The sequence below is a fragment of the Pleuronectes platessa genome, chromosome 2 (genome assembly GCF_947347685.1).
Source record: "Pleuronectes platessa chromosome 2, fPlePla1.1, whole genome shotgun sequence".
In the NCBI taxonomy this organism is placed as follows: Eukaryota; Metazoa; Chordata; class Actinopteri; order Pleuronectiformes; family Pleuronectidae; genus Pleuronectes; species Pleuronectes platessa.
Genome location: NC_070627.1, coordinates 16,504,882 through 16,531,343, shown reverse-complemented (window position 1 = coordinate 16,531,343; position 26,462 = coordinate 16,504,882). Strand labels below are relative to the sequence as shown.

Genomic DNA, 26,462 nt, shown 5'->3' with positions numbered 1-26,462 from the left:
ACAGATATGGATTAACAGTTCACTCATATTGGGATAAGTAGCTTTTCCTTTTCAGACTGATTAACACACATGGCACCGAAGGCTACACAAACACACCCCTATTGTCACTAACCAGTGTTTTCCCCTCACCCTGCCTCCACTGTCCACTGTGAAACAAGAGTCAATGCAGTAAACTGTTTGGATACAGGTAGGAGGGAGCTGCCGCCCTCAGGATAATCTGGCACCTCTTCACAGGAGGCCGCCTGTCAGCAGATCTCAGCACGTCTTGGCTGTCTGCCTGTCAGAAAATGTAAATGCCCTCCGGAGGGTGTACAGCGGCGAGTATTAGTCATATACACATCGTTTTGTTTTGCTGCAGGAGACCAATATAGTCTCTGAATGCTGCTCAGCGTGTCCTAATGACCTATAAACCTTGATGGCTCCAGAGCAACGTCCCCAGGTAACACAGCTCTGCACACATGTTGGTTCTTTCTGTTTTATTCTGACTATTCCCCACATATGTGATGTTTTTGCACACTCATACAAAGAAAGGTTTAGAAAAAAATCACTCCGGTGTACGGGGACAAAAAACTGATGACTGTTTATGAGCATTACATCAGAGAGGGGATTTCCAGTGGGTTGCTCAACTCTGTCAAAATAAAAGCACTATTTCATTTGATTCATTTTTACTCAGTTTACTGGTTTGCTAGTGTTGCTACATGACTAGATAACAACACAAATTTACTAACTGAGCATTTTGTGTTGTTTTGGATCAAATTATATAGTTCTTAAAATAGCATATATCATTAAATGTTATGTACAACACATTTTGAGCCTTGTTCTGTTGACATAACCTGTATCCTATGGAAGTTATGATTTCACCCTTGCCTGTTTGACTGTTTGAAAGCAACCTTTTGGTGCAGCTTGATTGACATTAAAGGGACTGTTGGGCCTAGTCTGAACTAATTGTCTAATACTCATCTTGTCCCATTCGAATCTGCGAGACTATAGTGCATTTTATTTGCTGCAGCATCAAGAGGGTGGCATGAATTTACGCCACGCTGTTTTTTAATCCAGGTTTTGGATTTATACCTGCAGGTTGCATATAACTGAAACAAACAGTGCAAGTGGAGAGAGCAGGATTTACTCCTTGACTCTGTAACATGTGTATTCACAGTTCTATACAAAACACAAAGAAACATCAGCCGACAACAAGTGCAACAGCACAGTTACTGTACAGGGTCAAAAATGATGAAGTCACTTATTCTGGAAAACTTCCCACATTATAAGGTGAAACCAGCGAGAGAACAGGGTATCCTGCTGACTTTAAATTCCCTACAGAATATTACAACAATAGGACACAGTCAACATACTGTTAACGTAGCGGTCGGTAGTGAGTCTGTCATGGAGGAGAGGGCGGGTGATGGGTGATCGCCCCGGGCACAGATGGATTCATTCTCCCAAGTGCCACTTGGAGCGGTAACAATGCAGCAGCAGTAAGACAATATGAGTTGTAAAAATGTCATTTCCACAAGTCAGGTTATGTTTTGACAACCACTTAAATACATGGAGTCAGCACAATGCAGGCACAGCTGCAGAGTTAGCTGAGGAGTTATTGAGGCTTCATGTTTTTATGGCCCTCCATATAACTCAAATTAGAGTGGCAGTGCTAATGTGCAGTACATCTCATTTCGTCTTCCCTGCATCTCTGAAATAAACGTAAACATCAAACACGTATATACTGAAGAGCAGTGATGACAGAGACTTTAAAGCCTAACACGACACTGGATTTCAACCATTGCAACCTTTAAAACCAGCAGAGCTACTTGCAAGTGAGCCTTTACATACATTTACTAATGCTAGCACTGCCACCTTGAGGCAAACAAATAGACCAGCCTCTTAAATCTGTAATCAAATGGTCCTGGTAAACTTTTAATGTTGCTTTATTAGTCAGTGACAGTGAGATGACCCAGATGAATGAACACTCCAACCAAACGTTTTCTTTAAAAAAGGAAATCTACTTTTTTCCCCATAATTAAACAGCTTAATTTTCCTGGACACAAGTTTTACATATGAAGGAATCCGTCAAAAACAGTCAACAGCACAAACCACACGTCCCAAATATGTCTTCATGTCCAGACCTGATTTTTTGTTGGGTGCAGTGTCACCAACAATAGACACGTCTGTCTTCACCACCGGGACTGAGCTGCACAGCTTATGTTTAACCACAGAGAGGCAGTGCTCATTTACTTATTACATCTGTGATGAATAGAGTGGGATTCAGGACTGGTGGGGAGATGCAGCTCCTGAGGGGTTAGAGAAGCAACTAGAACGAGGGGAGGAAGAGAGGTGGACGCTGTTTAAAACTAAGAAATGAACACTCGGAAAAAAACTATAAGAAATGGAGTTTTAAACTTGTTACCTGAAAACAAACCCAAGTTAATATTAAAAAAAAAAAAAAAAAAACTACTGTTCTTAGTGTGTCTAAACAAAACACATGTATATATATATATATGAGTGCAAGGAAAGATATAATTAAACTAATCTCAAGTGTTACAGAATTATATTTACTTTATATATATACTTATGTTATAAAAACTGCATGTGATTTCCCCACATGCTTGAACATATCATTTCCATTTGGAAAGTTAATAGTTTTAAACTACTATTTTTATATGCTGTTGTTTGCCTAAATAATTAATTAATATTTGTATTGTTATTGTTTAATTATTCAAAATAAATGTTAGTAAAAGCTGATCATCAATAATGTATTTTTGAAGTTATTTTTTGAATACCCCCATATAACTTAACCAAATTGGACAGTTTAGAGAATGGTACTTTTTTAAGATTCTCAAAGAGAGTAAACTTAAATCATTTCATTTAGTTCAATTGAATGAAAAATAATTAAGGAGTCTGCTCTTCTATCAGCTGTTTCCTGGGCCTCGTGCTGAGGAAAATTGAATTATCGATTAAATCTCCGATGAATGTGATGTCGAGGATTAACTTTAACTTGTATTTAGGCATTTAGTAGTTTAAACTAGTTACAAAAAGTTGTTCACAAATAGTTTGAGGCGTTATTGCTATGAAGACACAACAACAATGTTTTTGTAAAAACATGATATGACTTCAGGGTTGCTAAGGAACCTGCTAGACCTGCCGTGCCTCTGTATTAGACATTTGATGCCAAGAAAAATAGATAATGATGCAAGTAAAGGTTAAAAGAGAAAACAAACATGTACAAGCAGGTCCTGCATTTACAAAATAAAAGTAGTCAGTGGTCAGTGTCAAATGATATAATTGGATCATTTGAATCAAGACGCTGTGGCTGGCTGATGTGGAGCTTGTCTGCCTCCGATACCGTTTAGTTCCATCTGTTATGATGAATCATCTTTTACAAGCAAGTCACATGTTCTTAATGTAAATCATTGAAACTAAATGAAACTGTAACTATAGCTAAGTAAATGAATGTAGAGGAGTAGACCGACTACATTAACTTTCCACCTCTGAATGTCCCATGTTATTAACTCACTGCCCCACTTTCACCACAGTCATGTTGGCTCATGTTTTATAAACCTGTTTTATGCCCTGGATCACAACATCATTCCTGTTTACCGGTGAAGAAACATGTCGGATCACGACTTTCGATGAATGTTTCGAGGAAAGAAAATATTCAAACAAACATATCGTTGGAGATTCAAGGCAAAAACAAGTTCTGCATCATTTGATCCCTGTATGTGGACCTGATACAAGCAGCTGCTATTGAATTCTAGAGAGTTTACATGTGACCTATTAGCCTAGTTCCCCACAAGTTGGAAAGCTGCAGTGAGGATGTTTAGTTGTTTTTTTTGTATCACTCAGCACCAACACCTGTCTGGAATAAGTTGTGGAGTAGAAAACATTCCACCAGCACCACCAACACCACCAGCAGCACCACCAGCAGCAGCCTCTGGGAGGGTGGGCAACGTGACCTACATTGACTCCACTGTTACATGGCTACCAGCTACAGGCCGCTGTTACTCTGCTTCCTAAAAGGACAGGCACTTTTGGGCTATTTAATGATGACCGTGTGTGCACAAGCAGATTCTGACCTACATCCACTGCGTCGCGGCCAATATCCGCCGATATTTGGGCAAAAATATCAACAATCTGTGGAGAGAGAGAGAGAGAAAGAGAGCGAGAGAGGGATAGAGGTAAAAACGTGATGGCAGAGGAGGGGAGGAGAGGGGGGCGGTAGGAGTCACGGTGAGCACCGCCCCTTCCGCACGTGCCCTCTCCCTCAACCGAAGATCGTCTATGTTTGAACAGATGATCACAGACACGCGCGCACATACACACGAGTCATACTGAGAAGGTGGCGTTGGCCGACACGCATGCGCACTCCACATACATGTTTATTCATCTAGACAGGCACGTGGACAGGCTCTTATAAGTACATTCACCTAGGATTTATTTTTCTGACTTATTAGATTTCATAATCATATCATATACTTGTAATGATAGATAGATAGATAGATAGATAGAGAGATGTATTTACTTGTATAATGACGATACAAAAAAGTTAAAATATAGAAATATATAGCATAAACTGTAATAGCTAAATTGACTATATTAATAATAAAATCATAAATACAATTCAATATAATCTAAGAGTTTTCCTCACTCCAGGGTTAAGGATTGTGATGGGCTATCAATTAAATCTGATTCTATATTTATATATATATTATTATCTTATTACCTTATTATAAAATAAGATGCATTTATTCGTCCCAAACACATGCACAGTCATGCAAAGGCACACTCATGCAGGTAGGGAAATTTAATCTCTGCTTTTGACCCATCTGGTGCAGGACACACAGAGCAGTGAGCAGCCATGTATGGCGCTCGGGGAGCAGATGTTGGGGGAGTAAGGTGCAATAAAAACTTCCTCTGTGATTTAATGTGTCCTCAAGCTCTCATTTCTCAGAGCGGTGGAGAGGATTTTAAAAAGAATACTGTTTCTCTCCTGATCACTGAGTTCCCCAGTTCAGAGCCCCATGACGAGCAGTCGACACAGTCACATAACACACTGACACACACAAAGGAGGGGGTAAGGCGTGTCCTAGCTCCGCCCCCAAACACCGCATTGTAAAGGCATTTTTTCAACTTCCAAGGTACGTCAGCCAAAACTTAGGGTGCAGGATTTAAAACAGCATTCTAACTTTGATTTAATTGCTTCTTGTAGACGTTTTTTTTCCTGTTTACCTGTCAGCCAACCTCCCTCTCTGATCTCTTCTACAGATCCCTGTTTCTGCAGTCTCTTAAATACAATTTAAATTATATTACCTAATTACCTTTAAAGTTTTAAGAAAGGGCCTATTCAAAAATGATCCCTTTCTTTATGACGAATAAGCTCTTGTGAGGGACTTAAAAGTACAGCCGTGGCCAAAAGTTTTGAGAATGGCACAAAATCAATTTTCACAAAGTCTGCTGCCACAGTTTTTATGATGGCATTTTGCATATACTCCAGAATGTTATGAAGAGTGATCAGATGAATTGCAATTAGTTGCAAAGTTCCTCTTTGCCACGAAAATGAACTTATCCCAAAAAAACATTTCCACTGCATTTCAGCCCTGACAAAGAAGGACCAGATGACATCATGTCAGTGCTTAACACAGGGGAGAGTGTCGACGAGGAAAAGATTGGAGATCACTCTGTAATGCTGATAGAGACAAAATAGCAGACTGGAAGCTTTAAAAGGAGGGTGGTGCTTGAAATCATTGTTCTTCCTCTGTTAACCATGGTTACCTGCAAGGAAACATGTGCAGTCATCATTGCTTGGCACAAAAAGGGCTTCACAGGCCAGGATATTGCTGCTAGTAAAATTGCACTTAAATCTACCATTTATCTGATCATCAAGAACTTCAAGGAGAGAGTTTCAATTGTTGTGAAGAAGGCTTCAGGGCGCCCAAGAAAATCCCGCAAGCGCAACTTCTCCCAACCATCCAAGAACAGTTTGGTGACTAACAATGCCTTGCCATAATGCAAAAGTGGTGGACAAACAAAAAACCCACAAACTCCATGCATTGATTATGCAAGAATGAGCTGCCATCAGTCAGGATGTGGCCCAGACGTTAATTGACAGCATGCCAGGGCGAATTGCAGAGGTCTTGAAAAAGAAGGGTCAACACTGCAAATATTGACTATTTGCATAAACTTAATGTAATTGTCAATAAAATCCTTTGACACTTATGAAATGCTTGTAATTATACTTCAGTATACCATAGTAACATCTGACAAAAAGATCTAAACACTGAAGCAGCACACTTTGTGAAAACCAATACTTGAATAATTCTCAAAGCTTTTGGCCACAGCTGTAGTATTCAAGAACACATAATGTAAGTTGGAGGTCCCTTCACAGCTCTTGATATTATAGTCCTGGATCTTTTCTGGCCCCATGAAAGTTGCCGTCTTTCTCCGGTTGGCGATCAGCTGTCCTTTACTCAACAACAGCACCCATATCTCAACTATTCTTACCTCCTTTCATTGGTTGCTTGTTAAATTCAGGATTGATATAAGATTGCTTTAATAACTTTGAAAGCTTACAGTTATATTATGGAGCTACTATAACTCATTATTCTCCAGGTCGTAATCTATTAGGTCCTCCAACTAACATTCGCTGGTATAATATCTAAGCAAAGCAGTGATGGAAACGAGGCACCCAGGTGAACGTGCTACTCAGCACCTTGCTTAATTAAACTGCATATAACTCCTAATTTTGGTGTAAAACAGGAATACAGGTTTTTAAGGCTCTGGAATTCCTAAACTCAGAAGATAAGACTTGCACCGTTTGGAAACGGCTTTTAATGCCATTTTGCCTGGGATTTAAGTTGTATTATTTCACTGTAGAAGCAAACCTGTGAGAGAGAAGTCTTGGAAACGTAGTGGAGGAGTGAGACCTCTCTCCTCCTCCGCCCATCTCTGAATGCTCTCGCCCCCTGTTATGGCCGAGCCTCGGCAGCTCATTAGCATAAAATGTGTGTCAGTAGGGCAGCGCCAGCTCACATGCCATGCGCACATGCTGGAGAGCTTTAACCAGCATTCCTGCGTCGAACGAACCCAATGTGCCGTGTCCACGAGGGGGGCTCTCGGCCAATGAAAAAGCCAGAAAGAGAAAAAAATAAAATTAGCGGGGGCGTGAAGGGGGAGGAGGGTGAGATGTTTTCAGAGAGCGTGACAGTGAGAGGGAGGGAGGGGGGAGAGACATCCCTGATAGCTACGCGTCAACAAACGGGCGCACGAAAAGAGAAGAGAGAGAGGAGAGAAAGAGAGAGGGAGGGAGGGAGGAGGGGAAAAAAATTGGTCACATTTCTCAGACACCTGAAAACGTGCTGGTTATTTTAGGACGCGTGTTGCTCATTGATGAGTGTGTGTGTGTAGAGAGAGAGCGAGAGAGAGAGAGAGAGAGAGAGAGAGAGAGAGAGAGAGAGAGAGAGAGAGAGAGAGAGAGAGAAGCTTATACCACTTCCACTCCGGTCATGTTTTGATTGTGACTGTACGTGTCAAGCAGCTGAGAGCTCCGGGACCCTCTGTGATTCAGACAAGTTCCACAGTGATCCCTCTCCCCACAGCCTGGCAGCAGCAGAAGGTGTGCGGACGCAGAGCCGAGCATCCCTTCACCCTTTGGAGACGATCTGAGGCATTAACAGATCATTTTCAACATTTCTTTTTTTGCAAACACACGTTTCTTCTACTTTGCTCTTTTTGGAGTCTTTTCCCGGGTCTTCACCCCCCACTGCCCTTTGCGCAACCCCGATTCTCTGAGATTTTGGATACGCGCTCTATGCCTTGGCAGTTCATGACCCTTTCACCTGTGTCAACGAAACTCCTCGGTGGTGGCAAGCAGCAGCAGCAGTCGGTCCAGCATTAAAGCCAGCTCACGATTTAACGCCACGGAACCGGAGAGCAGCATCGACCGAGCGGAGAACATGGAGAACAGCCCTGGTGGTAAGTTGCCCTCACATTGCACTTTAGTTTTTGTGCGTAAAACCAGTGGAGACTTTTATTTCAGTGCCAGAAACAGGAATTTGTGACGGGATTAATAAGGATGTTTAATGGGGAAGATGCCACAGCACTTTAATATTATTGTCAGAAGGGTTTTGCAAGATATATCTTTATAGACTATTTGTCAACTTGTGTATAATTCCAAGGGTCAATATCTGCTTATATAGTTGGATGAGTGTATGCGTAAAAGGATCATTTATTCCAGTACACCTGACATAAGTTGTGTAATAACTGTGGATCCCGGCATGCATCTGAGCTCTGACCCTGCAGCACTGACACTACACTGATATAACCACATAAACCCACCTGCGTCTTAAATCTTTAACTGTCGCGGCCACGTGCACGGTGAGAGTTAAAAGCACATGCATGTATAACATGTGGGTTCCTGCCTGGTGCTGCGGACAGTGGAGAGTGGAGGGAGGGGCTCTGTCGTCAAATCTAAGCCGCGGACTTCCGATTCTCCTGTAAAGACACACACACACACACACACACACACACACACACCCACCCACCCACACACTCACGTGAAGCGTGACCCAAGACGCCCCCCCCCCCCCCCCTCCTCCGACCACCGGGCACGTTGGTTCCGCAGCAGCAGCAGCATCTCTTTCTCTCTTTCACTCCCAATGATGTTATCTTCAAATCTACCATCACACACTCATCCTGTCACACAGCTGCTGCTTTCTGTTTCCTAAAAATACCCGGAACTACTGTAACTACTGATGCGTTTAGGGGTAGCTGGAGAGAGTGGGAACTGTGCCTGTATAGAGGGCGATCTGTGTTAATAGGCCACTTGGATGAAATTCGTTATAGATTCTGCATTCTCTCTCTATGACACATGTGAATGTGGGCTAAGTGTCAAGCAGCGGGCAGGAACAAGTGACTGGTGCCAACTGTGTTTCCATGAACCGGCCATGACTCATTCTGCAAGGGGATGAATTCTGAAATGATATGATGATGGCGGTTGACCAATGGCTCCGCGTACCTATTTGAAACCAAACCTTAACTCTTAAGCGATTAAGTCTCTTGATGAGGAAGTGGTAGATGTGACTATAGATGAGATATAGGCCAACATTTGGATATGTGGGCTAAACCCGGTAGACGCCTCAGTGCCCGAGGCAAATGAATCATAACGGCAGTGACGTCACCACTAATACGCCAGTACGTAGATGGAACCTGGTCGAAGCCCACAGAGAGAACATGTCCGCCGCGTGTCGTGTGTTCTCCTCCGCCCACAGACGCACAGTCCTGGTTGGGTTGTGAGTCACGCGCCTCATTCCTCTGCTTCGGCTTTCTCTTTTTTTCTGTCTTTCTTTTTCTTTTTTTTTTTTCTGAATCACGCAGCCACCCCGCCTCGAGCTGCCAGCACGTGTACACAGCCTCTGTATCAACGTGCCGCGCGTGATTCCCCCTCCCTCTCCCTCTCCCTGTCTCTCTCTCCATCTCTCTCTCTCTCTCTCTCTCAGCCCCGCTCTCTCTGCAGCGGGGATTCCTCCTCCTGTTGCTTGGTCAGTGGGTCACAGAGGATCACCAGCCCCCTGGTTAGTGTAACTGGTTGGGCAATGGTTAGAAGACGCACTGGTCTCGCATAGTGTTGGCGGACACACCACCCACCACCAGGCGGGGATTAACCATAGACTGTATAGGGTCTAACCCGGGGTTTGGCAAACCACCCTTCATCTAAGTGGCAGCTGCAGCGAGAGCACTTAGCCACAAGGAACAATCACCACAATGAACGTGTCCTACTGCTATCAGAGACAGGACACAGATTGTGTTTCATGCTGTTATGTGCAGTATACACTTATAACGGGACATGATTTACCTTCAGGACTGAATTAAAAAAAAGATTTGTATTTGAACGTTTATTTGTTAACATGTTCATTTTGATGAAATGGAAGTTATAGACTCCTACCATACTATTAAAGGCCCCTACTAGGTCATTGGTAATCAAAAGGGAGGGCAGAGGGCGTTTCCTGCCTCTTCCTATCCGGCCATATACATTGTGTACATGCCTATTTTTATAGCAGTCGAGTGGAGAACAAATACATTACTAAGTCTTTTATAAATGCGTGAATCATCAGCGTATCCCCAGTGCTCAACAGGCATCTGTCATGAGGCCAGCTGTTTCACGTGGAGTGAGGCCATGTGCATTTGTAAATGTTCTCCTGAAAGAGGACAGACCGAGAGGGAACATGTGTTCCACTCCCCCCCCCCCCCCCCCCCCGTGATATGATCCAACCGAGTGTACATGGTGGCGTGCATGCATGTACAGGGGATGGGATCACATGAGAGTGGAAGTCACAGGGTACTGGAAAAAGGAGAGGCAGTGGAGCGTTGTGTTTGTAATGTAGTTGTTACGGCCATACGTGGGCCCACAGGTCACATGTTGTAACCTGTGCCTGGCAGCGGTTATATTCTCAGAGCACCCGGTCGAACCCGGTTCCTGGAAATGGGTACGACGAGCCAGAACATGGTTATGCTTTGATAGCAGGAAGGGTGGGGATGTTTGACTGCGAAAGCAAATAGCTTGTGGGTCACATGTCGGGTGTTGCCGCTTCCCTCCGCAGGTGACACACATGGCCATAAAGTTTCTACCCTTCTTACACAACAGACACACTGGGAGGCCGCCACACGCACAATCTAGCGTTTGTGTGCGCGAGGTGAAGTCAAAGGCCGGCTGACACTGGAGCCGCCACCGCACACATGCTCTCAAGGCCGCAGCCCCTCGCACTCAGTGGTGACACGTGTGAGCCGTGGAATTAAGGAGGCACTTAGAGCTAAACAGAAATGCAGCACGTGTTTTCTCAAGGAGAGAAAGTGCATAAGAAGGGCAGGGCTTCTTTTTTTTTCCTCCTTGATGACTCAAAGTCCTTGAGAGGAAATATGCAGAGACGCCGTCAATAACACGTTCACTACAGTTCAACAAGCCAGGGCAGGGACAGAGCAGAGTAAACATCTGATATGAAAGAGGGTTCTCACCAGGAATCCTTGTCTGCTAGTGACCCACATTGTGCGTTCGTGGTGAGGATGGTGTGATTGATACCGATCCTGAGTGGAGCATCTAAATCATGCCACTGCTGCACGTGGGAAATGCTCCGGTTGGCAGGTTTTTATTCTAAAGTAATTAGACACCTGACAAAGTGATCTAATTGCAAATACTAAAGGAGGGCAAACTTTGAGCAGGAAACCGGCTTCATCATCACATCATCATCATCATCATCATCATCATCATCATCATCATCATCATCATCATCACACGGTTCAGAGATGTTAGCACAAATATACAAAGTCGTCTAAAATTGTGAAAGAAAATGAAATGAATAAAAGAATGATGCCAGTCTTAAAACTGGTGAATGAATCTTGGTGGGTTTGTCTCACTCCTACGCTTTAACACCTGTGATCCAAATGCACCATGAGACCTTATCATGTGATTGAACCCCCCCCCCCCAGCAAATCATTACAATGTGTCAAAACAGTGACAACGTGACTGCTGCCTTCTGCACACTTTCTAGTGACTCTGAGGAGAAATGCATCAACCGAAGGCATATGTGCCCTGCTCCCCCCCCCCCCCCCCCACGTCTGTAGTCACAGCATTAAAGCCCTCTCCCTCTCCCTCTCTATTCCAAACGTGATCTGCCCGAACGCTTGTTATTGTGCTGCTGCTGCTGCCGTCTACACGGGACTGCGCAAAGAGCCTTGTGAGCCGGGCGGGAACTGTGTCAAGAGTCCATGTGAGCTCTCGGTCAGGTGGCTGGCGAATAGATGGGTCTGCAGGCTCGGAGCCAAATAGGGGAGGGAGAGAGGGAGGAGTGGGAGGGGAGGAGGGGGATAGGGAAGGAGGGAGGGAGGAGTGGGAGGAGAGAGAGGAGAAAAGACTCAGTGCTGAAGGCGGGGAGGGAGGGAGCTGGCTGCACGTGAGGGGCTGTCTTTCATCTCGCAGGGAAGAACATTGTCTGCAAAACAAGGGAGGGGGGTGGATGGGTGATGTGGTGAGGGGTAATAGGGCATTTCCGATTGGATGTGACGTCCCCAGACAAAGACCTGCTTGTGACACTGATACCTACTGATGCAGGTCTGATGCTGTTTCCTATTCCCCATACATTGTCTGATTAGGGTTTACTGTATTAGGTGATAATACAGTGATTGTAAATCAGACACGTGTCTGCCTTATGAGATCAACTAATCCATAATGCTTTTCAACCAAGTCACGTGCTGCGGCTGTTTGCCGTATGTGGGTGTTGGTTAAACCAACAGAAATATGTTGGTATCATTCCTGGTTATTGCTTATTTAACGTTTTTTTACTTACAACAATATATTACTGTGTCATCAATCCCTTAAAGCAACATGCAGCTTGTTTTCACGGTTTCTGTTTCAGAGTTGGCACGACCCAGTGACTTTTTTATTTGATTGTGGGCCAGATTAGAAAGTTTGCTCACATAACCAGATCAGAGTTGCTGTTACTCTAGCTTTATTTCTAAACGACCTTTACTTCTTTACCATCTAAACCAGTGAACACTCCCAGTTCACATTTCTGTTGTTCAAAATGATCGGGGTTTTCGTGTGGGCGTGTTTGTGGACGTCTGCCAACTACGCACACTGAATCAAAAGAAGAGGATTGCTCAGCACTTGCATATCTATTGTGCATGTGAACAGAAAAGCCAGATGAGGTTCAGTGTTCTGACTTCCTGCGTCTGTTCCTCCAGGTGGTGTCATCTTATACGCCGGCTCATCTGGCAGTGCCAGCCCGAGTCCTGGCAGCCCATCCAGCGGATACCAGACCCAGTCGCCCTCCTCCCACTCGCAGCCCTCGTCCCCAGAGAGTATCTTCTTTCAGGAGATTGGGGCCCAGAGGCAGAGAGGCGAACAGGGGGCAGGAACCCCTTCCCCGAAAATGGTCTTCCAGTTTCCCGAAGTAAACAATGCTCCAGTTGCCCAAGTTACGACGGTATCATCGGCGACCTACAGCCAACCCACGGTGGCCAAAAGACCTTGTGGTTTCACTGGCACGTTCACCAGTGAGTATATCCACTCACATCCATCCTTCCTGCTCTCCTCCTCCATGTTTACGTCTTGGTCTTTGTATTTTCCTCTCTGATAATGGATGTATGTTTCTTTCATAGAAACTGGAGGAATGGTGCTTCTGTGTAAGGTGTGTGGAGACATCGCATCCGGGTTCCACTACGGTGTGCACGCCTGCGAGGGCTGCAAGGTGAGACAGCATCTTGTTAGACATTTTATTTATCAGCAGGTGCACACACACACACACAACACACACACACGCACACACACGTCCTGTCAGAGCAGACATGCTTTAAAGTCTTTCTTCCTCCTGTGTTTTCTCCAGGGTTTCTTCAGACGCAGCATTCAGCAGAACATCCACTACAAGATGTGTGTGAAGAATGAAAACTGCCTCATCATGCGCATGAACCGAAACCGGTGCCAACACTGCCGCTTTAAGAAGTGTCTGTCCGTGGGCATGTCCAGAGATGGTGAGTGTTAATGTGCTTTACACAGACCATTAGACATGAATAAAACCAAATACATTTTCACTTCTCTCGGTAAAGAGCAGAGGATTTCATTGATAGGTAGCACGGTTTCAAAATGTGAAAATGTCCAAATGAATTCCTGTGGAAGTAAAAAGGGTCAGAAGCAGGTTTCTTTCCTCATCATCCTTTCCTCTTCCTCCTCTCTCCTCCGTTTGTCTCTTGTTCCCTTCTGCCTCCCTCTCTCCTTGCCCCCGCTGTCTGATTTATGGCGAGAGGAGCTGCAGAGTCCCAGTCGTCATCAGTCAAACAGAAACTGTGACAGATGTAGTTTATTTTGGGAAATTGGGGCACAAAGTACTTGATTACCCCCAGTGTTCACCGAGACACACGGTCTTACCTGCTGCTGCTTTTTCTTTCTTTCCCTGCAACACTGACATTTACAAACACACTAATGTTATTCATGAAACCAGCACTCATGATTAAAATGATATTACTGCAGCTAAATTGCTCCACTGCCTTCTTTCACCGCAGGGGTCTGCTCTCCAGGGATGGGGCTTAACTAGGTGATGATAAATCATGGTGTTTCTGGAGCAAACATTTTTAGTTGACCCAAAAAAAAAGCCAGAACTTGGGAGTTCAAAAATATTACATCATATCATATTACAACAGGGACACTTTATGAGTGACCTTATGTCACAGGCTTTATATTCTCAAATTAATTAATAAAACAGAATAATTGAATGTTGGTTATTGGTTCTACCCAATCCCACAGTCATACGTTTATACTCCTTTTTTTTCTCCTTTTTTCCTCCCCACCTTCATCCCTCCGTCTCTCGACCTTTCCTACCTGCCCATCTTGTCTTTATTGACCTTTCAACCACTCACTCACTCTGTCACTTTACTAATGACATCATGTTCAGCGCTGTTGACCCAGTGACCTAGTTCCACAGGAACAGAGAGAACAGTGTGCTCAACTGAAAAGCAGAAAGGGAGAGAGATGAGGGGGAGGTAGTGTAGCATACAGAGCTCTATAAATAGGGCTGTCAGTGGAGGTGCGCTATTGAAAAAAGGGGGAAGGGAGGATTGTGAAGGGATGAAGAGGAAGACGAGGCGGGCGCACTAGATGAAGGCTTTAGAGTCCGTGTTGTGGTGAAACAGCTGGGATGGAGACAGACTGCGTCAGAGCGGTCTTTGAGATTAGATGTTGAATTCATATCAGAGCGAGAGCAAGTGCTGTGAAGTGAAAATGATTGTAACTGTGTTATGGACGAGTGTAAGTGCTGCCAGTTAGAAGCTGGCAGTGATGAGGATGCTCTACATCGGTGATCTCTAACCGAGGATTCTCTCTCCTGCTTCTGTTTTCCTCAGCTGTGCGTTTCGGGCGTATTCCCAAGCGGGAGAAGCAGAGACTATTGGACGAGATGCAGAGCTACATGAACAGCCTCAATGAATCGGCTTCCATGGAAATGGAGGTGTCGCCTCCCGGCGACGCCCTCGCCACGGCCAACGAAGGCCCCGTGTCACAGTCTTACCAGGTCGGCTTGACGAACGTCGACGAGAAACCTCTCAAGATGGCTTCCCACAACAGCAACGTCTGCCCGTCCTATCAGAACGGCTCGGTGCAGGAGCCCGCCCTGTCGCACCAGACCTCCCAGCACACGGTTCAGGCGAACCGGACGTCGAGCTACCACGTCCCCACAAACTGCCCCAGTGCCTCCACCAACAATGAGAACTCCACCAACACTAACATGGACAATGCCAAGTACACATACTCCTCCAATCAGAATCAGTGCCCCGTTAGTGGCCACCTATCACATCAGTCCTTCTCAGCCAATCAGAACAGTTTTCCAGCCAGTGATTCCCAGAACCAAAACGCCTGCCCCTGGAAGCTGAACGGAGGCGCCAAAGTGCTGGTGAGCATTTTTTCCATTGATACACAAATAATATCTATAAAATGAATGTCGATAAAAAGTCCCTAACGCTCCTCCTCTTCCTCTCGTCCCCTCCAGGCGTGTCCACTCAATTCGTGTCCTGTGGCTCCAGCCAGTCGCTCCAGTCAGGAGGTGTGGGAGTCCTTCTCCCAGTGCTTCACCCCCGCTGTCAAAGAAGTAGTGGAGTTTGCAAAGAGCATCCCCGGCTTCCAGACTCTCAGCCAGCACGATCAGGTCATGCTGCTCAAATCTGGCACCTTCCAGGTACGTTCACTTAAACTAAATTTGTTGTTGGAATTTGACATTTTAATCTTTACTTCTCTTGTTTTTCAACGATTTATTTCTAACTGGTCTGCTTCTGTCCACAGGTTCTGATGGTGAGGTTCTGCTCACTGTTTGACCCCAAGGAGAGGACAGTAACCTTCCTCAACGGACAGACCTACTCCCTGGCGTCACTGAGGGCCCTCGGCATGGGCTCCTTACTGGACGCCATGTTCGATTTCAGCGAGAAGCTCGGATATCTGGGTCTGGAGCCGGATGAGATGGCTCTTTTCATGGCCGTCGTGCTCGTGTCAGCCGGTAAGACTCTTACGCCAATATGCACACATGCACGTGCTATATGAATGTCACGTTTCCTCTTGTCTAACCTGCACTTTTCTCCTTCTCCTTTTCTGCAGACCGCTCTGGTATAGTGGACATGGGAGCAGTGGAGCTCCTGCAGGAGAATCTAATAAAAGCGCTGCGCTCTCTCATCACCAGTCGCCGCCCGGACGACAGCACCCTCTTCCCTAAGCTGCTGCTCCGTCTGCCAGACCTGCGCACGCTCAACAACCAGCACTCTGACAAGCTCCTGGCCTTCCGCATCGACCCTTGAGCTCATACAGCCCCGCAGCCTACCGAGGTCTCTGCCTTGGGGGGGAAACAGCCACCCGGGCTCCCCATGCAAGCCAGGCCTGCCACATTCAGTACAGTGGTCCCTGCTTGATGGTAGCTGTTGTGGGAGCTGTGCCAACAGAGCTGCTGTGACAGAGTGGACTCAGCCAAGGACAGATGCACAGTAGGAGGTGGAAGCTCCTGAACTCAAACTGATCTCTTCTCCAGTTGCTTCCAGGGTTGCTTAAAAAAAAAAAAAAAACTGTTAAAACAAAGTCTGTGTTCTTCCTCATGTTCTTCGAGTCAACATCCAACCACCAAGTCATTACCTCTCCCCCCTGGAGTTTTGTCCGAGACAGTTTCACCTCTAAAGACCAAAAAGAAAAGAGGGCTTTCTGTCCCTCACCAGACTGTGTCCTCCCGTCGACGCTCATGAAGCTCGAGGGAGGGAAGCTCATACTCTTTCCCAGAAAAAAAAACACACATGCAAACATTCACCAACGATGATTTCGTACTGTACATTCATGCTACAAGTGTCATAATGCACTTTCCATACATTGAGAAACCTCTTGCATTACTATATATCATAGCAATAGAAATGTCTATCACAGTTAGGAGGATGGTTTGTGTTTGCCCTGCTCAAAGGATCTAAGCTATTTTCACAATGTGTCACCATGTGGGAAATCTTTGTATATAAAAAATAACTCATCTGTGACTGAGAAATAATAAGACATTTTTAAGAAATGATTTGCGTTGTATATTTGTAAGCGGTAATCAGGGAGAAGTTTTTGGTCATTTCCGACCAAAGTGTCTGATAAAAAGGTTGAGGTGTTCTGTTGTATATTTTGTATATAACCTTTATTCTTGGTGCATACCCACACTAGTTTGCAGATTCTCTGATATGTAAATTAAAGTTAGTATTGAAAATATTGTATGATGTCACACATAATAGAGTTGCTCTACAGGCTGCAGAGACGGCAGCCTTTGAACCATGTGTTCTGAGTATAAGCTTTTTATTTGAAGATATATAAATGAAATATATACGTATTGTCAACTGACTGCATCACCTTGTGAATATTTTGTAAATGTTTTATGGTTAAACATAGAGTACCATTATTAAAATAACGTTCTATAGCATCCTTCCTTGTGCTCATCTTTCTTCATTTTCCTCCTTAAAGTAGAAGAGTCAACCAGAGTCAGCCACTGCGGGGCCGTAGCCTAGCAACAGAGGCAATCAGCCAATCACGCGTCGGATTCTGAGAGCCATTAGGGGCTTTATTACTAACAAGATACGTCACTTGATGTTTGAGTGTGTGGTAATAAGTAAATGAGATTTCCAAGACTGGCCTGCTTCAATATAAATGAGGTGACGGTCACAGGGAGCTTTTGAGGAGCAGAGGTGGCGAGTGCCCGCAGGGAGGGAGGTTAGGAACTGAACTGGTTTCTGTTCAGAGATATATGTAAATATGACACTGAAAAGACAAGCTGTTCAGTGGGTGTGTTCGGGACCTGCGCATGCAACGTCACTGGAGGAGAATACTCAGGGCCCCAGACAGAACGAGGAGTTCTCACCACTGCTATCACCAGAGAAGGCCTGGGAAAATCTAATTAGGATCAATGTTTGGGAACATTTTCCTTAAACAGTAGCTGTAACCGTCACAAGCCGGGTGTAGAAATCAAATGGACAGATACACCCTTTGCATGTAGGTCATTTAAATACTGCTGATATCAGACTAACATGTCCTTTTTCTATACAACAAAATAGCACAGATTTGAATTCCTTTACAGGTAATAATGGTTGACATCCTGACGAACTAAAAGCTGCCCTCTTTCCTCCTTCAGTGAAAACACAGCAAAACTTTTATTCTCAATGCGGCACCAGAAAATAATGCAGAAAGTCCCTCTGCACTGTCTCTGCCATTTCCATTCATCATGTTGAGGGCTTCATACGCCACCTACTGGACAGGACCGTAAGACCAGGGACAACATTTTGGCAATGACCATGTTTAGACAGTGGGAGTAGTGGTTGGAGTTCAATTGAGTAATAGCTTTTAACTTTAATTATTTTCCTCATACTATTTCTTTTACATTGTTTCTTTCACTTTAAACCCCACCCATGATGTTTATTAATTTGTTTATTATATTTGAAAGGGTTCCTGTACAGTTAAAAACACACATTTCCCCATGACAACATGTGCAGTGAAATGGATTGCAAAATAGCCATTGAATTTCAGAGAAAGAAACGATTATTGCACAATTGAACCTTGTGTAAAGTGCAGAAGTCCATTTAAGGTGTGTGTGGCCTACTGGGAGCAGAGCTGGTTGTACAGTCGTATTACTACAGGTAGGAACGACCTGTGATACCTCTCCTTCAGACACTTAGGGTGGATCCGTTTGTCGCTGAAGGAGCTGCCCAGTGCTGCGATGGTGTCCTGCAGGGGTTGCGACTGGTTGTCCATCAGAGAAGACAGTTTCACCATCATCTCCCTCTGTCCCACCACCAGCACTGGGTCAACGGGATATCCCAGGAGGGAGCTGGTCTATCCAGTCCCTTCCTGTCAGCAGGTGAAATGCTGCTGTCCCTGCATACTATTCTAAAGAAGATGGCCGATGCCACAACAGAGTCTTACTATACATATATATCAACACATTGCAGATGTTAACCTTTACAACTCCGCTAAGGGCTAAACATTTTGTGAAAGTACATGACCACTTCTCCACTATAAACACCTCGGGGTGATGTGATCTCACATGAAACAGTTTCATTTCTTAGCTTCTGTCCTGTAACTTGGGTAAATATATAGAAAATATTTTCCAAATTACTATAACATATATAATACAGGCCTTCATAAATGTGCTCTCCGTGTGATTTAAAAAACAAACATACCTGCTTATTTAAATGTTCTTACTGTTACTTTAGTTTTCAGCCTAAACTGTGAAAACAATTTTTGTTATTTTCTTGGTAATAATAATCTTTAAGGTTAAGTTCAAAATGGTGTTTCCCACAAGTTGTTACTCTATTGCTGTTGGTTTTCGATTTAGTGCCTATCAAACATTTAAAACGCTCCCTTTCGGCTGTGGCTGTGGGGTAGAGTGGTCGTCCTCCAACCTGAAGGTCGGCAGTTCGATCCCCAGTCTGACCCATCTGCATGCCGAAGTGTCCATGGGCAAGATGCTGAACCCTGAATGGCCCCCCCATAGAATATCAAAGTGCTGTGAACAGATGCACTGTATGAATGTGTGTGTAAATGGATGACTGTAAAACTGTACTGCAAAGAGCTTTGATGGTCATCAACACTAGAAAAGCAATATATAAATACGAAACCATTACCATTTACCATTCATTGTATTAACCTTATAAAAAGTTATTGGACAAGAGGGTTGGGACTGAGCCACGACTGTGGATTATGTGTTGACATCAAATATAATCTCACTCACATGATTAAAATTAAAAGGAAAAAAACGCATCATGAGTTTTCAATCTTTTGATTCGTGTCACTTCACTGAGCAAAGAGGCAAACAACAACGGCAGTAAAGTATAAAACACATTACTGTGTGTCTGACACACTGTCACCACATAATGATTATTTCACTGTCATCTGGTGACATCTAGTGGCCACAAGAGAGAAGGACAACAGAGTTTCATAGAGCAAAATTAAATTAAAGTTTAATCTGGACGCTACATAACCTTTAAGAAGAGTCTTGGGTTTGAAGACAATATGAAAAAAAAACATATTTTAATGATGCCAATGTAACAATGAACACACAAGAAAATAATTTGACATCTGAACTTGCTCACTAATAGTTATGGACCTTATATTATAACTTGAATCAGCTGCTCCCACTCACTTAAAGCTTCAGTGTGTAAGATTTAGGTGTAAGGAATCTATGGGAAGTAACTGTATATGTTAGGACTAGTGTTTTTCATCTAAATTGTACAAATAGTTTTCTGTACCTTAGAATGGGCTGTTTATATTTATATTTATGCTCCATATTTACATCGGGAGCATCATGGCTTCTCCATGGAGGCCGCCACGTTTTTTTTTACAGTAGCCCAGACTGGACAAACTAAACACCTTTTGAGTTTTTATGACAACTGAAGGCTACCACAGGTTCTCCTTCATACTGGAAGAGGAGGTAGAGGTGCGGGTATTCAACTGCAGCATGCAACTTCACCACTAGGTGTCACTAGTTTCTAAACACTGAACCTTTAATGAATCTGTGTAGCCAGTCTCAGCTCATTGTTTATGACAAACATTATAATAGTGTAAATCATCAGTCGTAAACTGTACAGCTAATTGCACAACTTTAGCATTGTGTGCATCCTTACTTTATGATGGAGACAAAATCTATTATGAAAATATCACATTTCTCTAAAACCATGTTGTTTCTAATTGTGTTCTTGTGAAAGCAGTGAACAGTAAAATGAAGATTAGTGCCAGTTGTAGTTCTACTTTTACAAGAAGAAAATGTAGATCAACTCAATCTCATTACCACTGATTGTAACCGTAACGTGTTGTGCTCCATGAAGTTCTTAACGTCCATCTCATTAGTCTGGAGTAACTCTTACTAAACCTGTCTGTTACACAAAAGGATGATGTCAGAAGCTCGTTAGAACCATTTAATTAATGAAAATATTTCTAGAAACTAGAGAAACAAACAAATACTCAACAATCTGTATTAGCTCTAGTTTATACATCAAGTAGCATAGATAAAAAGTTTAGTTCCAAAAGACATTCACTAAGAACAAATTCAATTTTGGAAGTTGTCGTTTTTGCTTCAATAATATAGTCTAACACAAACTATAAACATACATAAAATGTGGTAATTTTTGAATATCCGTATAACTGTGTCTCTTCCCTTCAAACTGGAGCAGAATACTTATGCAATGCGTGTGTTATTTAGACATGTCAGACCCGTGAGTCTCTTTGGTAAGCTCTAGGATGATTATCTGCCTGGAACACTGTCGAGAGGGTCGGTGCCAGCAAACACACACATCAATGACACCCCTGTTCAGCAGCAGCGGTGGTAGAGTCTGACTTTATGTCAGTGTGGTGGAAATATACCTGGACACTTCTCGAGCGACCTCATTGGGCCGGGGACGGGGGTGGCGAGGGATCAGGGTTAGAGGGAGATTAACCACATGGAGAACTATAAAGCTTGAGTGTAATCCTCACGCTGCAGACAGAATCAGAGCAACAACTGCTCCACAAACGCTTTACTGGTAACTCGCAGTGTTTAGGATCAAACACTGACTCGAAAACAAGAGCAGACATTTCAGATTTAGTAGTGAGTGCAGATTAATCTTTATCAACATCAGAAACATAAAGGAGGAAAGAGGGAACAATCATGAAAAAGGAAAAGGTATGTTTTTAACTTTCTTCCTTATAGTTACACTATAAACTTTACAGCCACTGTAAACAATACAACTGTGTTAACTGATTATTTAATATCCTAGATATTGTTTTTAGTATAAATTTGCACTGTTTTCAGAAGTAGCACATCGGATTTTGTTATTCTGCTTTCTCTTGTACAATAACAATAAACTATTTCTATTCTATTCTATTCTAATCTATTCTATTCCATTCTATATTTAAATTTCTTTGATTTGTCATTTGATTTGTGATCAATAACAATCATTTAAAATTTCCCCGGGGTCACAAATTACACATTATAAAGCGATGCTAGAAATTTGACTACTGTTTTTACTTTCCTTCTGTTTCTGAGAGGAAACTCTTTTAATGGTATCCTCGTATTACAAGTTCAAAACCCAATAGGTAAAAATCAATCAATAATCACAGTGAAATTATTCCTTGAGTGAACTTAGTTTTCTCTGTAATGGACCTGAAGTAAAGTCTATAGTCGGAGCTGGTTACTCCAACATGGAGTCTCATCACATCTATCCTAATCCTGTGAACTCATCCAACATGGAGGCTGTTTATATACGAATCTGTTACTGTGCTGCTTCCAGTGCACAAGAGTCAACATGTATTTACACTGTGGAGAGAAAGTAAAGAGAGCTCATTAATAAAAACTGTAATGACCTAGTTAACCCTAACTATATCCCAGCAGGTCAGTGAAGAAAATGAACCCCCCACTTACCAGGAGGCCACAGCAGGTAAAAACAAGGTCCTTGTAGTACTAGTACACGTTCTACTAGTCACGAATGTACCAACACTGACCATCTTTTTTCTAGTTTAACCAGATAAACATGTTGAAATAGAGGGTGAAACAAAATAAGTTGTTATCATTATTACTTGCTGTAATAGAGCACAATATTAAAGTTTACAAGCTGTGTTGTGAAAATTTGCACATTTACAAACATATTCTCAGTTTCTGCAAACATTAAAGAATTGACTCATGTCCTTCCCACGTCTTCTTTCAGGATATGAGGAGATGCAGGCTCAGTTCACCTTTGATGACAAGAACATCAGGCGAACCTTCATCAGGAAGGTACTGGCAAAAAATGATTTAATAACAGAAATGACACAAACACAGAAAAGATCCATTACTCTGACATCCTTTATCTCCTCCTGCAGGTTTACGCCATTCTCATGGTTCAGCTTTTTGTGTCCGTGGCCATTGTTAGTCTCTTCACATTTTGGTAACACTTTCCTATGATTATCTGAAATATAATTTACAAGTCTTTTTTAAATGTATCACTCTAACCAGAGCAACTAGTACTTATTGAATTTGTTTGATTTCTTATGTCTGCAGCGCCCCTGTGAGGTATTATATTCAGACTCATCCTGGCTTGTACATGGCATCTTAGTAAGTGCAAACACAAATCATCCTATCTTACCTCACAGTACATGACACATTACATGTTCTCGACCTTTTATTCACATATTTTTGTTTTTACTTCTCTCGACCTTTCAGTATGATGTTCTTGTTCACATACATTGCACTCTCCTGCTGTGGAAACCTGAGGTAACTCTTCTGTGCATTATAAATAACCACACAACAAAATGAAACACAGGACGCTGCTCGGATATAATTTAGATTTTGTCTCCTACCTAAACAGGCGGCAGTTTCCCACGAACATCATCCTGCTAGTTATCTTCGTGAGTATCTCACAGTATGAAATATGGAACATTACAGTCTGGTCTTTACTCTGCATACAGCTAATGATGGCTTTCTTCTTTCTCTTCCTCACAGACTTTGAGCATTTCTTTCATGATGGGTTTTGTGTCAAGGTAAATATATATATACTAAATTATAGGATATATGATTTTATCCCAAAGTGTCTGTGTGACACACTGATTTTCAATCATCAAAGGTGGATGAGAGATAAATTAAATTGAATGATATATGTTCTCCCTTTAGCTTTTACAACACCAAATCAGTGATGCTGTGTCTGGGAATCACGGCTCTGGTGTGTCTCTCTGTCACCATCTTCAGCTTCCAGAGCAAGGTGAGAAGATCCCTTCATTAATTGTCAATGATTAATTACAACTTCAAACTGCTTTCAAGCTACATGGAGATGTCGTCAGCGGGAGACAAATCCATCACACGGTTTTGCTTTTGTTGCAGATTGACGTCACATCGTGTCAGGGCGTCCTCTTTTCTTTGTGCATGGTCATGCTTCTCTGCGCCATCGCCATGTCCATTGTGATCCCCTTCGGATATGTAAGTCCAGCAGTAGGATCTGGAAGAATTCTAAAATAGCAGTGATTAACAACTTGTGTTGAGCAACAGTAGCAGGTTAATGCCTCAGGTGCTGGCTGTGTTTGGCTGTGGGGGCGTAAACAGATTATTCCTGAAGATTATCTTGAAAAGCATGTTGCTGTTTCTTAAATTAGCTCCCTGCTATCCCTCCTAACGCACTTTTGGAAATGCTTTTTGTTCTCATTGGACAGGTTCCCTGGCTGCACGCTCTTTATGCTGTGATAGGAGCCATCCTCTTCACTCTGGTGAGAGTCACATACTTCATCAATATAGAAACTAGAGTGCATACATCTGACAACAGTACCGGATCTGGATCTGCACCAAATTGCGGACTCATATATATCTGTCCCCTAAACATGCCTGTTTTTTATTCATCAAGATCCATGAATTATTCTGAGAGAAATCAAGGAAAATTTGAAAAAACTCCCTAAATCACAATGTTTAAGAAATTGAAGAAAGTAAAGATGAATCTAAACCAAAATTAAATGGGTTTTTCCCTGGCTCACGCTAAATCCTTCCACCAAGTTCCGTGGTTATCTGTTCTATAGTTTTTTGGGTTATCCTGTTCACAATTAAACAAGGAAACCATTAAGGACAGGGGTGAAAACATAACCTCCTTGGCTAAAGTCATAGTATTAATTGCTGTCTCCTCCTCTTTCTGGGACAGTTCCTGGCGTTTGACACTCAGATGCTGTTGGGGAACAAGCGTTATTCCATCAGTCCAGAGGAATATGTTTTCGCCACCCTCAGCCTCTACCTGGACATCATCTACCTGTTCAGCTTCCTGCTGCAGATCATGGGAAACGGCCGCCAGTGAGGAACCTCATCCGCTGTCCTGCTACACATCTATTGGTCGGCTGAACTATTTCAAACTGTCACAAAACTGTCAGGCGAGCAAGGATCTGTTACTCTCATGCTTAACATGATGTCAGGTGTATTACTCACGAGTCATCATTTCTATTTGTTTATGCATGCGTTAAAGCTGAAAGGAGTGAGAGTAATCTGTTGGTTCCTTGCTTTTGGCTGCGTAATCTCGTCTGTACTATCCTGCTGCTGGTTCTGTCCCGACATTATCCACATCGCACCTCACTAGTGGTTCACTGTACTCCTGCTGTCCATTCCTGTTATCTGGTTTGCTTTGGTTTAGAAGCAGAGTTGAGTAAGATCTGTTTCCTTGGCTGCATCTCTCTGTTTATCTCTGCTACTAAGCCAAAAAATGAAGATTCAGGAAATCTGCAATTTGAAGCTCAGCAGGGTTGAGTTTCTTCGATAAAACAAAGTTTCACAAGCTGCGTAGATGAGGTTTGTTTTATACTTGTTTTTTATGCACAGTATCACAGAATTTGTGTGATTTAAAAGGTGTGTGTGTGTGTGTGTGCGTGAGAGAGAGAGAGAGAGAGATATTTACATTCTAACTTCCAGCTTACACAATCAACCACAAAGGGAAAATGTGTTTGTCTTAGCATACAATAGTCTTAGTCATTAAAGCTAAGGTTGGTAATCTTGGAAAAGTTAGCAAAAACAGGCTACATTTGGAAAATATGAAACCGATATATCCCAGCCGCTCCCATCCGAACTCTCGTCAACACTACGCCCCCAAAACATATGAATGTGCACTGACAACTGCCAGAAGCCTGACTATCATCTCTGCTTCAGCAGCGTATGTCTCTCTAGACGGACAGGTACACCAGCCAATCATTTCCTTCAGTCCACATTAAATGATTGGTCATGTTTATTATGTACTCTGTAGTGTATGTGTATGTGTTGATGAACGTGATCGGGATGTGAAGAGGATTTCAACAGATATAAATTTGTTTCAGAAAACAAATGACCAACCTCACCTTTAATGATCAGTTGCCATTCCTCCGTCATGTTACTGTGGCTGTTACTGAGGATCAGAATTTAAATGTTAGAACAAGTTTTACCTGTATAGTGAATTTACCTGGATATATGAAAATATTTTTATAAGGACAATGAGCTGTGAACATTTAATACTGTGATTATAAAAATAAAAGAGATTATTAAACAGTAATGTTTCTGGCCTGCATGTGAAATGATAATTAATGTATTTCTGTAGTGTGACATACAATGAATAACTTTTAGAGTTACGGTACAGATGGGAAGCCAAGGGCAGATTTTAGTTTATTGCATCACAACAAGAAGGACCGGCTTTGAATCCACTCGTCTCTACAGGCCTCTCTCAGTAGAGTTTGTATTATTCTTTCCACAGTCTAGTTTTCATGTTCCCAACAAAAGCCAAAACATTTGTCTTGAGGTCGCAGTGACCCTGACCAGGATATTAGCATCATGACATGTTCGAATCTAAGAGAACATTTGTGCGAAAAATGAAGAAATTCCCCCATTCCCGTCTTGAAAAATTGCGTTCAAGAGGCCAAAAATATAATTTGTCCAGTCACAGTGACCATGAACTTTTACCTTTAACCAAGAAACTAATCCATGAATCCATGTAAATATTTACGCCAA

General features: G+C 43.0%; 2 protein-coding genes across 4 annotated transcripts; both read left to right on the top strand.

The window, feature by feature from the left end:
* The first annotated feature begins 7,255 nt into the window (after positions 1-7,255).
* LOC128460075 (nuclear receptor subfamily 1 group D member 1) lies at positions 7,256-17,452 on the top strand. Of its 2 annotated transcripts, none has more exons than XM_053445109.1 (8): positions 7,256-7,962; positions 12,724-13,035; positions 13,141-13,229; positions 13,365-13,509; positions 14,875-15,419; positions 15,516-15,701; positions 15,806-16,016; positions 16,115-17,452. In XM_053445109.1, exons 1-8 carry the CDS (start codon positions 7,944-7,946, stop codon positions 16,309-16,311), a joined length of 1,704 nt encoding a protein of 567 aa, XP_053301084.1. In that variant the 5' UTR covers positions 7,256-7,943; the 3' UTR covers positions 16,312-17,452. The 2 variants fall into 2 exon arrangements, with proteins under 2 accessions (XP_053301084.1, XP_053301092.1); XM_053445117.1 differs by lacking the exon at positions 7,256-7,962 and adding an exon at positions 11,901-12,091.
* A 3,963-nt stretch (positions 17,453-21,415) lies between these two features.
* faim2b (Fas apoptotic inhibitory molecule 2b) lies at positions 21,416-26,010 on the top strand. Of its 2 annotated transcripts, none has more exons than XM_053441710.1 (12): positions 21,416-21,674; positions 22,383-22,428; positions 22,696-22,763; positions 22,850-22,914; positions 23,028-23,081; positions 23,190-23,240; positions 23,335-23,374; positions 23,469-23,506; positions 23,637-23,724; positions 23,844-23,939; positions 24,170-24,223; positions 24,646-26,010. In XM_053441710.1, the coding sequence occupies exons 1-12, from the start codon at positions 21,660-21,662 to the stop codon at positions 24,793-24,795; spliced, it is 765 nt and encodes a 254-aa protein (XP_053297685.1). In that variant the 5' UTR covers positions 21,416-21,659; the 3' UTR covers positions 24,796-26,010. The 2 variants fall into 2 exon arrangements, with proteins under 2 accessions (XP_053297685.1, XP_053297677.1); XM_053441702.1 differs by having other exon boundaries at positions 22,380-22,428.
* The last annotated feature ends 452 nt before the right edge of the window (positions 26,011-26,462 follow it).